General features: G+C 40.3%; 1 protein-coding gene across 1 annotated transcript; it reads left to right on the top strand.

Annotated features, from left to right (window-relative positions):
* The first annotated feature begins 763 nt into the window (after positions 1–763).
* Positions 764–11,425, top strand: AMBN (ameloblastin). The gene is made up of 9 exons (XM_045284364.1): positions 764–835; positions 2,581–2,631; positions 4,613–4,660; positions 5,144–5,254; positions 6,055–6,291; positions 7,685–7,750; positions 7,837–7,881; positions 8,256–8,300; positions 10,359–11,425. Exons 2-9 carry the CDS (start codon positions 2,581–2,583, stop codon positions 10,899–10,901), a joined length of 1,146 nt encoding a protein of 381 aa, XP_045140299.1. The 5' UTR covers positions 764–835; the 3' UTR covers positions 10,902–11,425.
* Positions 11,426–11,719: the final 294 nt, after the last annotated feature.

Genomic DNA, 11,719 nt, shown 5'->3' with positions numbered 1-11,719 from the left:
ACTCCATTAAAAACTTCTATGCTTTTCTCCACTCATTCACATTTTTAAATTTTACGGGGGTCTCCACACATATGCCATAATTTTACAATAACATCCTTGCTATTAGAAAAACTAGTGTTTTTGAGCAAATAATTGTGAACTACTTTCTCAATTACTGTAAAATTGAACAGGAGGGGCTTAAGTGGAGAGCAAATGTTTTGAGAATTATGAGGGCAAGGAATGTACAAATGCGCTTTACACAATTGATGTATGTATGGATTGCGATAAGAGTTGTATGAGCCCCTAATAAAATGATTTTTTAAAAAGAAAATTTAAAAATTGAACAGGAAAGAGAAATTTCTCAAAAATAAGTTAATGACATATAGCTTACGTTTCTAAAAGACAATGTCCGTCAAGTTATTATGATGACAGAATTGAGCTGGGCACCTCAACGGGACTCCCCGGGTTCAGACACGGCCACTGCTGTGAGCATGATACAGGAGCAGAGGTACTTAGTGCTGTTGTATGTTGCTGAGTCAGAACTAACCAGACAACACCTACCAACACTGAACCAATAAATGTGTCTTGTAAGGGTGAAATTATGTGGCCGATGGCTGAAGTTTCCTAAATCAAAACATGCCCTGCCATTGGGTTTATTGTAGGTCACTTTCCATTCTGGCACATATTAAAATAATCTCACACAAACACTTAGACAACATTTTTAGCACTAAGCTACTCCAGCCAATAGCATGTGACTCTGCTTTCACAAGTGCCTTATTCAGCTGCTACATGCATTCAGCACGTTTACTGAGCAACTGCCCTGTATCCTGCAACACGAGAAGTACTGACAATAAAGGTAAACAAACCGTGGTCTTAGTTTTAAGGAGCTCATAGCCTGTCTCATGGATTCTGTAGTATTTTAGTTCCTGGAGAGAATGAGTTCACTGCTAAGGCTTACAGGTTCATTATGAAGACCAGGACAATTTCTCATGCTTGTCAACTTTTTGCCCACCAAATCGGATGCTCCGCTCTTTTTACTTCTGCATAAGCCATGTATCCTCGGTTTACAGGTTGTTTTTAAATTTGTGATGTGGTATAGATGGAAAGCACAGCATACTTTGTCTGGTAGTTGAATCTATTTTAAAAACCTGGTCTGTCTATTGGCCGATGTGGGGGACGAAGGCTCTGTCTCTAAGTCCCTCCAAGTCCTGAACAAAACACCGACAACACATACACATTCACTCCTCCTGTCTACACAGCCAACTTTTCCTCTATTCTGGAGTTTCTGCTATACACTTTTACTGTATCCATTTCCAAAATTGAATTAATTTGGACATATTTCCACTCTGACTCAGTCGTGTGATTTTACTTATATAAAAACTTGGGTAAGGGAACGAATATATGCCTCAGAGAGTATTCCTGACATTGTCGCTTGTAAATGAAAACTGATCCCCTGCACTTAGTGACCACTGCAGCGTATCTGTAGTGTAAAGGAACGATCACCATGACAACCCCTTGGCCCTATGTACTGAGACTACTCAAAGGACAAGAGAGCCTCACGTCCAGAAAATTATGGTGTCTACTCTCCCATTCTCCATTTCTTTCTCCGCTGATATTTGTGCATATTCATAAATCTTGTTCTAGGAAGGAAAGTAACTTATCTAAAAATGTAGTCGTAAATATAGCTATATATTGGAACAAATTTTAGATGACCATACTAAAAATAAAAGTGCCTGGTGCTAGAATGTTGTTTCTTCAAGGAAAAAAAAATATTTTATCTGATGATGTAAAAACGTAAACACAGATCAATATTTTTTACATAAAATAATATCTCGCTAAGGTTAATAGATGACTTGTTGGAGCTCCATGAACAGGAAGTGAGTGTGTTTTTCTGCACATGGTTGCGGTGAATATCACGATCCTGGGCCATAATCTGTATGCTGGAAACAGAAGCTTGTCAAAAAGCCTGTGAAATTCAGCTTAAGTTTGTCCCCTTTGATTTTATATGGGATTTTTTTAATAAAAGAGGCAGCATTTCTAGTCTCCTTTTAGATCATATTGCTTCTGTATAATAGTTTTATTGGCAGATATTTCAGATACCACACAATTTTATTGTCCAATCATATTAATATTATTGCAATCACCCCCACATCAATTTCAGAACATTTGTTCTCATACTCATTGTTGTTAGCTCCCCATGCCCCCGCATCTTCCCTTCCCATGCCCCTCCAGTTATTGTCTCCTTAGAGCTACCTATCCTGGGTTTCATGTACAGAAAAATCATCATATTGCTTTTTACTTCTCAATTATTTTCTGTGTGACTTTTAAAAAATTAAAATTGCATTTTGAAGCAACACAGCACGAAGTGGCAGTCAAAAGGTAGATCGTTCATACGGGAGCGAAATTTAAATTGGAGCCCAGATAATTTAAATTGTGCTTCATTCTGCCCAGAAGCTGAAGTCAACATACCCAAAACTGTTGTCAGTTTGCCCCTGTTCTCTCAGTTGACCCCTAAATATTAAGATGAATTTCTATGTCCAGTGAGCATTTAAGGAGGTTTCTCAGCAAACAGATCTCAAGATGATTCTTATTTCCATTTAGATGTTTCCTCGGCAACCTGGGACCCCTGGTATGGCTAGCTTGAGCCTTGAGGTATGTGCTACCGAGTGTTCACATATGATCTTGACATTGGGATGGTCCTGAAAAGGGAGAAACATGACAGGTTGTTTCTCAGATCTTCCGGTCAGAGTCTGCAGCTGATACAATTTATTAGAGTCTCTTCTCACTGCTATTTTAAACGGAAATGTTTTGATCCTTAAAATGTCATCTATACATGAATCAAATAAATAGCAGGTATTAATATCTACATAATGCACATTAACGTGGAACCCTGGTGGCACACTGAGTGGCAATGAGTCAGTGGGTTATATGTTCACATATATATTACCTGGATTAGCATAATTACTGCATTCAGTAAAATATAATTCTATTGATTATATTTGCTATATATTACATTTTGCTATATCCATTTACTATATGTTTACAAGCAATATCGTTACTTCACTCAGTAAACTATTGCTGTTGTCACAAATTGTTTATAGTATCGTAGACGGTGAACTCCCATGAAGAAAATGTGCTGGTATAATGTTTGCTTGTAAGGGTTCTTTTTAAGGAGCTTTAACTTTGGACTGTGTTTCCCGCTGCACAGCCTATGTCTGGCTTATTGCAGTTCTACGAAGATACATTCTGTTTAGAAAACCCAGCAAAGTGGATATTTTTAAATAGATATCAATAGAAAATATCATCGGCTATGAACAGAAAAAGGTACAAGATTACAAATTCTTCCCAAGGCCTTCCAAAATGTTCCTGCATCCTGGAAGGCAGTCAATACCTGCTCTGGCTAGTGGCTTACATCATCTGAAAAGAATGTCAGCGGCCTTTCCTCACTTTGCAGCTTAAACACAGTCCAGCCACTGGCTATCTTGTCCCGTTAAAGGTGAAACTGACTTCTGTTGAATTGAGGGCTTCCTTGACAATCTATCCAGATACTTTACAATTTTTCTAATGTTTTTTTGTTTACTCTTTTGAGAACTGTTTTATTTTTGAAGGAGGTGGAGATTGTTTTGTTTCTTTTTTTTCCCCAGACTTATATTTGGGCTGAATTTGCAACAGCCAAAGTAAGTTAAATGGGAGGAAAGGGGACTCAAAGAAGCAAAGTCCTCGCAATCACACTCCTATTTCAGTTTGATGAACTATTTTCATGTATTTTGGTGTAATCCCCGGCCCCGCTATCCCCCACCACACACACACACACACACACACACACACACACACACTTGAGTGGTACTTTCTTCTTTTATTAGAGCAGTTCTCAACCTGTGGGTCGCAACCCCTTTGGGGGTCGAACGACGACCCTTTCACAGGGGTCGCCTAAGACCATCGGAAAACACATATTTCTGATGGTCTTAGGAACTGAGACACCGCTCCTCTATCCGTCTCCAGGCGGGTCCGCCCACATGCAGATACGCCCACATCTGAGTACCAGTCATGAAGACTGTTACCCACGCGTTACCCACGCTACACCATGGTTCAAGACAACATTTCATTTATTTGTAATTAGAAATAAATATTTCACAATATAGAATTACATACCGTTTTTGTGAGTCATCACTATGCTTTAATTATGTTCAATTTGTAACAAGGAAAATACATCCTGCATATCATATATTCACATTATGATTCATAACGGTAGCAAAATTATAGTGATGAAGCAGCAACAAAAGTAATTTTATGCTTGGGGGGTCACCACCACATGAGGAACTGTATTAAAGGGTCACGGCATTAGGAAGGTTGAGAACCACTGTTTTATTTAGTAATAAAAAGTAAGTTCACTATCTTAATGGTAGTAATAATAATGAAATTGTTATAATATTATAATAAAAATAATTGTTGTTACCTTGCACAACATTTAACATTTTCACTTTTTCGATAGTCATGTGTATCTAGTTTTATTTTATTCAAATTTTCCCACTTCAATTTTTGTGCTAAAAATGGAATTTGTTAAGAAATCAATGAAAAGTCCAAACAAAAAAGAAAAATGCATGGCAAACTAACCCACTTTTTTTCTTCATAGACAATGAGACAGTTGGGAAGTTTGCAGGGATTAAACATCCTTCCTCAGGTAACCATTATGTTCCGATATTCCTGATTACAAATATGCATAGTGGTGGTGATAGTGACATTAGCAGCAGCATTATAATTCATAAATTTTATTTGTTAACAATATTCTGAAAACAAATGAATAATTGAAGTAATTGGGATAGCCTAGAACAAAATAAAATCCTAAAGTGAGGTGACATGGAAAACTTAAAACTATATTAAATTTTATTTAAGAGAAATATCCTTTCTTGGATTACCAATTTATTACATTATCAAATATAGGAGTATTTACAAAGCTAAATCATTAGCAAGCTCATGTGACTCAGAATAGAATATAAGACTACTAAGAGAACATTTGACTATCATCTATATAAAATTAACTAATAACACTCTTACTTTTCCTATCTCTGCACTTTTGTGATTTTTTTTAAATGAACACATTTAGGCAATATTGAAATATACACATGTCTTAATCTTCCCCACCCCCTGGCTCCTATGTCTTCAGTATTCTAGATTTGGCTTTGGGAAATCTTTCAATTCTCTCTGGATGCATGGTCTCCTCCCACCACATTCCTCTTTCCCCTGGATGCGACCAAGGGAACATGAAACTCAACAGGTATGTTTGCATCAAAGTTTTTTAAACTTTTGACTTCAAAATGTCCCCCTATTTGCTTTCTCTATATTGATGATTCAATGGTTGGATTCTTATCTTCCACACTGGAGAACCTAGGTTCAATTCCTGAACAATGCCCCATTATGTACATTGCTATGATTCTGAACAGGGTTCAGAAAAGCTTCCAAACGAAGACGGTCTAGGCAAAAAGGCCTGATGATCTACTTCTGAAAATCACCCAGGGAGCAGTTCTACTCTGTCCCCCAGGCTCATTAGGAATCCAGATCAACTCGATGGCAGTGAGCTGACTGGTTGCTTGCTAGGGGAGAATAGAGGAGGTGCAATGACAAACTCTTACCAGGAAATTCAGATGAGGTAGTCCCTAAGGAGTTTGGAGGGTGGACATACGCAAACCTTTCTAAATTGCATGGTGTTCCAACCTCTGCTATTAGTCAGGTACACTATCAGGACTCCCTAGACCAGCGGTTCTCAACCTGGGATTACCTGATTCATAACAGTAGCAAAATTACAGTTATGAAGTAGCAACAAAAATGATTTGATGGTTGGTGGATGGGCGGTGTCACCACCACCCGAGGAACTGTGTTAAAGTGTTGCGGCATTAGGAAGGTTAAGAACCACTGCCCTAGACAATACTCTAAGTAACTTGGTATTTTATATATAAACTCAAGTTCCCTGGCCCACCTTCCAAGTAAAATCACCCCAAAACTTTTGATTTAGAAATGCTAGACACCACAGTTCAGTAAGCCGTAAGCTCCGGATTCTCTTTTTAAATGTCTTTACAGTACGAATACTCTTTGCCTGTTCATCCGCCACCTCTACCCTCACAGCAGTCCCTACAGCCTCAGCAGTCTGGGCCGAAACCTTTCCCTGTGCCCACTGATGCAACTGCCATCCAAGACCCAGCCCAGAAGGCTGGGCCACAGCCTCCAATTCACCTAGGCTTTCCGCCGTTGCAGCAGGCTGAATCACCAGCGATTCTGCAGCAGGTGGCACCATCAGAGAAGCCACCCAAACCGGAGGTAATTACTTTCTTTCTCTAAGGGCAGAGCAGAATCACCCGCTTAAGTAATGAAAGAAAATCAATTTGTGGATGCATTTAAGTAATCACAGCCTTCAGGCATAGTGCCCCACAAGACAAGTGTGTTTTTAATCTGCCTGACAGATGTGGGACTTGTTTTGGAGCTAGGACATTAAACACCCATTCAGTCCTTTGCCATCGGAAATGAGGTATATATTCTAAAAGAGCTTGTGCCTCTAAAACATGGGTTATGAGTTGCAAAAATAGAGGATAGCTTTCAGGGAAAGCACAAGAGACCAGAAATGTCCCGGCGGCATATTATTGGTCTCTTTCAGCACTGGGAAAGCTGAAAAAGGCGCCTGAGGTCTTAGCCCAGCAACTAGTGTTTTGTATTATTCTCTCTCTCTGTCTGAGCATGAAGAAACCAACTTTGCAGAAAGCACACAGCAAACATGCAGGGACTAAAGCAATGGACAGAAAAAGAAAGTCCCACCTAGTAGTGTGCAAGTCCTTAACATCCCCCTGTAAAATCCTGATGGTAAACTGAGGCGCATATAGTTTCCAAACTATGCTCAGGGTTACACAGAAAGGTAGCAGCAGAGACAGAGTCCAGTCTAGTGTGTCCCCGTTCCAAAAGTCATGTATTTCCGTCTGCAATGGAAGGAGCCCTCATCACCCGTAAGTCAGCACTGAAAAGAACGTTGTACGTTGAGTCATAACACCAGTCACACCAAGAGGAAAAAAAACTCAAAGATAAATTGGAGAGACTCATCCTTGATTTTATTATAACTTTTCATCGTAAACCAAGACTCCAGTCCCTGGAAAAGGCTATCATGCCTGGTAACGGCGAGGGCCAGTGAAAAAGATGGATGGGCACAGTGGCTGCCGAGACGGGCTCAGACATAAGAACCATGGCGAGGATGGCACAGGCTGGGCAGTGTTTTGTCCTGTTGTGTGGGGTCGCGATGAGGCAGAACCACGGTACAGCACTGACAGCAACAGCAAGAGACGCCTTTCCTGATCAGTCATCAGGACTGCACGGAAAAGATGGCAAACAAACCGTAAAACATGGTCAGCCTGTGCTCAGGTCATTTTGTCTACTTTGGTCATTTTACTCTTTCTCTGTGATCTAGTTACCTGGATTTGATTTTGCTGGCCCACAAAGTCCATCAGTAAGTACAGATTTCAACACTTTCTTGGGAAAAGACTTTATTTCTTCCAGCATATAAGGGAAATTTCAATCATTTTTTAAAAATCTAATGAGCTTTTTAAATTGTTCTTTTACATATTAAGTCTGCTAAAAATGTCTTTTCTATAATTCCTGGAGATTAATGTAATGGGCTTTATGTTTATGGCAAATATGAATCGCTCTGTCAATTTCCTACCACTCAAAGATATTCCAGATTGCCCGTTTGATATCTCAAGGACCAGTGCCGCCAAACAAACAGTCACAGTCGCCAGTAAGTTCGCCCACTTCTCTGCAATGTCCTTAAAAGTCTTTCTCCTGGGAAATGCACTTTATGATGACTTCTCTCTTTATGTTTAGCTTTATCCAGGAATGTTTTACATGTCCTATGGAGCAAATCAATTGGTAAGTGCCCGTTCTATTGGAAATGTCATTTTTTTTATTAAACGTTTTCTTAAGAGCTAAAATGACAAAATTCCAGAACTCACACCATATATCACAAATAAATATGTTCTGAATGCTTAAGCTAGCAACTGAAATGTCAAGGAGGTACAGCTCCTATTTGAAATATTCTGAACACACACCGGCATTAATGGAAATATTTTATCTAAATCATACAAATGGGCTGCAATTAGTCAATAATCCTTCTCCTCTCTACTCTGTCTCTGAAACCTGCATTAATAGTAAGATTAAGGGAAAGCTAAAGGATTTTTCCTGTTGCCTTAGTAGCTTAGAAGGCAGCTTGTTCAAAATCTGATGTAATGTTTCTTTTTTAACAGAACGCCCCTGGCAGACTCGGCATCATGAGCTCAGAAGAAATGGCTGTAAGTAACTGCTTCAAATGCTTCTCCTTAAAATGGCAGCCAGAGAAGGACAGTCACAGGCTTGGGGCTCCAGGAGACACTGGCCATGTATTACAGCCCAATATTGGACAGGCTTTTTCCACATCGAAACCAAAAGCAAGACTCCAAGGCAGCAGCTAAAGAGTTCATCACAGTTCGGTGCCGTCATATACGAGGGAGGACCATTCTTGAGCACGAAGTTAAATTTGAGAAGAACACCACAGAACCTCAGTGCTTACACTTTGGATAATAGATACAAAGGAAAAAGTCCTTTTTTTTTTTTCTTTAAAACTAGAGTCTCTCATAAGCAAGTTTCAGCCTATTAGGTTAAAAACAGAAATGCCCATTAGTTGATCACCGCTTTTCCTTCATGATAGGCTGCTGCCTGGAAGTGAACTTGTGGCATGCTTACCAGCACTGGTTTTGCCCATCACTCGTATATGATCACAGGATAAACCTTTCCTGGTCTCACATTTTTTCACAGCCAATGTTTCAAACCAAACAAAAAATATGTCATTCCCATTCCCTCTCAGGCCACTTAACCCCTCACAGCAGCAAATTCCACCACGTGGCAAATAATTCAGACCTCAATACTTCTAAAATAACCAGTGGAACATTACCAAATTTAAATTTGGGCATTGTAACATTCAAGATGCATGACAGGACAGTGATAGTGTGCTCTTAGCTTGTTATCATTATCTGTGATACATACATATTACAAATGTAAGATCTGAAATCAATAGACCTGCACAGTTTTACATTTTCTGCTGGAAATTGCTAGCTGTTATATTGGTGAGAATTCAAACTGAAACAAAGGAAAAACCATACTCAATTAATGAATCACTATCAACTGAAAATGCTACCCAATGAATCATGAATAGACATACCCATATGCTACATACTGGGAGGAAGCACCATCTCACTATCTTGTAAGTACCTTCGTGTCCTGGGAACACAGATGCTATTCAGACAAGCTAAATAAGCTAAATATAAGTGTCCTGTTTTCAAGATGATTTGTCTAATCCATGGGAAGGACAGGTACAAGGGCAAATAGCATCACAATGGTGTGAGGTGAGTCACAATAAAACTAAGAAAAAGAGACTGCATGGCAGAGTTCACAGCGAGTTCCCTGGAGGGGATGATGTAAAAACTGAGACTTCCTGAGTGAAGGGCTAGGAGAGAGGAGGAGGAAAGGGTATTGTGCCTACCTAAGACTGATGAGAATTCGAAATTCCAGGACTTGGAAATTATCGACTTGTAATTCTAATTTATTTACATTACGCTTGGTAAATTTTTAAAAACGCAATGTAAATATCACAAAAATCTCAATAGAATGAGTCAAAATTGTAAATTCAAGTCTCAGTTGCCCTGTACAATTGCTGTTAGTAGCTCATCTGTGATTTTTGGTCCAAAATTTCTAGCAGCAAAAAGGAAGGAAATGTGCTGAATCCTAGAATTCTAACTGATCACAGGAATAAAATACTTCATTTCCCACATGGAAATTGAGGTCTATTCAAGATAGATGATAGATAGATAGATAGATAGATAGATAGATAGATAGATAGATAGATAGATAGACAGATTATTGATTCTTACATGTGACTTCGTTTGCGGAATAACGAGAAATGCCATTAACAAGACCCTCCCACCCATCCCTCAACAAGCTTTGCTATGGATTTCATTTGGCTAGTTTTATGATGACATTGCCCATTTCAGCTGTCAATTATTTTTCTGAAATTAAATGTACACTAACTTCTGCCCGGGGTCTGGGCATGGCCCTACCCTCGGTCCCACGCAGACGCGGTCAGGGGCTCCCTCTCCCTCCCACAGAAGTAGCTTCCAACACCCACAAAAGCACAGACTCTCCGTGGTCAGTTTTCAAAGTCCATTTAAAGAGCAATGCGCTAGAGCGAAGCTATCAGTCACCTCCTCGTCCTCTGCCAGGTTGTACCATTTCTCAGCATCTGGGACCGTGCAGAGTTGAATGGTATAGTTGTGATGCGTGGTGATGGTGAAATTTTGTTTGGGGTTTTCCCTTAGGGAGGCCGAGGTGGTCCCATGGCCTATGGAGCAATGTTTCCAGGATTCGAAGGCATAAGGCCCGGCTTCGGGGGGATGCAGCCTAATCAAGGCAAGGGCGGTGACTTCACGCTGGAATTCGACACTCCATTCGCGACCAAAGGACCTGAGAAGGGGGAAGGAGGTGCCCATGGTGCCCCCATGCCAGAGGCCAACCCAGCCAATGCCGAAAACCCAGCCCTCCTTTCAGAGGTAGCGCCCGGTGCTCACGGAGCGCTTCTTGCTTTCCCTAAGGGCCTCTTCCCCAGCCTGGCCAGAGGCCCTGCAGGGCAGAGCCGAGGACCCCTCAGGGTCACTCCAGAAGTTGCTGACCCCATGGTAACCCCAGGATTAGCTGATGTTTATGGGACCTACGGTGCTGACATGACCACACCCCTAGGTCTCCAGGGAGAAGGCACTACAGATCCCACCATGACCCCAGACGTTTCTCAAACATCGGCGCAGGGCAACAAGGCTGAGCAGCCCCCGAATATGCACAAGGGGTGGCATTTCCAAGAGCCCTGAAGGTGTTGGGATACTAGCTATGTCTTGTATACGCAAGATTCTCAGCTTTGTCCCCATAGTGTATCTTTTTGCTAAAACTATTATTAACCCTCTGCAGCAAAAATATTCATAGTATCCAAACGAATGTTAGTCAATAAAAAGTGGTTAACAGGAGCGTAGGCCTCCTTCTTGCTTTTGTTCTCTTATGAAATAAATGTGTGCGTTGTCTCTGTGATTTAGGGGTGAGTTTAAGGGTCTCTGAATTTCATCATCAATGCTGTGTAGCTGTCAGGCATTAGAGCATTTCTCTTACTAGTATGGCCCCGTGTAGCCACCAAATGTGACACTGCTTTAGAAAGTTTTCACTAATACAGACACATAGTCTCAGAATTGTAAGCTATGTCATTCAAACTCTATTATAGTAGGGATGTGTGCAGAACCCTTGACTGGTATTACTGGGTCTGGTACATTGGATTTAAAAGCTTTGTTTGTAGAGTGTTTTATTTAATCTAGCAAAAATCACCTAATCTATTTTAAATAAAGAATTTTTCTCACTGAAAATACCAGAAATTGTATGCTTATTATTTATATACATTTAGCTGGTTAAGAAAAGCATTCTTATTCCCACCTTTACGGCTCTTTTACTCTTTCTGCTATAGTCTTTCTTTCATCAGCAGTTTATTGAGTGTTCCCTGAGGTCCTGGCACTATTCTAGGTATTGGGGTTATAGCCCCTTTCTCCAAAGAGCTGTCAATGAAGGTGACAAGTTTACAGACCATCACAATAATAACAACAGTCACTCTAGGCCAGGTTCAAGCATTTTATACATATGATTTCAC

Source organism: Echinops telfairi, unplaced genomic scaffold (genome assembly GCF_000313985.2).
Source record: "Echinops telfairi isolate 266 unplaced genomic scaffold, ASM31398v2 ScPeMD7_7468;HRSCAF=8506_0, whole genome shotgun sequence".
Taxonomy (NCBI): Eukaryota; Metazoa; Chordata; class Mammalia; order Afrosoricida; family Tenrecidae; genus Echinops; species Echinops telfairi.
Note: the sequence above shows the minus strand (reverse complement) of the source record. Positions and strands in the feature narration are given on the sequence as shown.

Coding starts and splice junctions, on each gene's coding strand:
- AMBN (XM_045284364.1), top strand. CDS start 2,581: ATGTTTCCTCGGCAACCTGGGACCCCTGGTATGGCTAGCTTGAGCCTT. Junction 5,255..6,054: donor GGGAACATGAAACTCAACAG/GTATGTTTGCAT, acceptor ATGTCTTTACAG/TACGAATACTCTTTGCCTGT. Junction 8,301..10,358: donor TGAGCTCAGAAGAAATGGCT/GTAAGTAACTGC, acceptor GTTTTCCCTTAG/GGAGGCCGAGGTGGTCCCAT.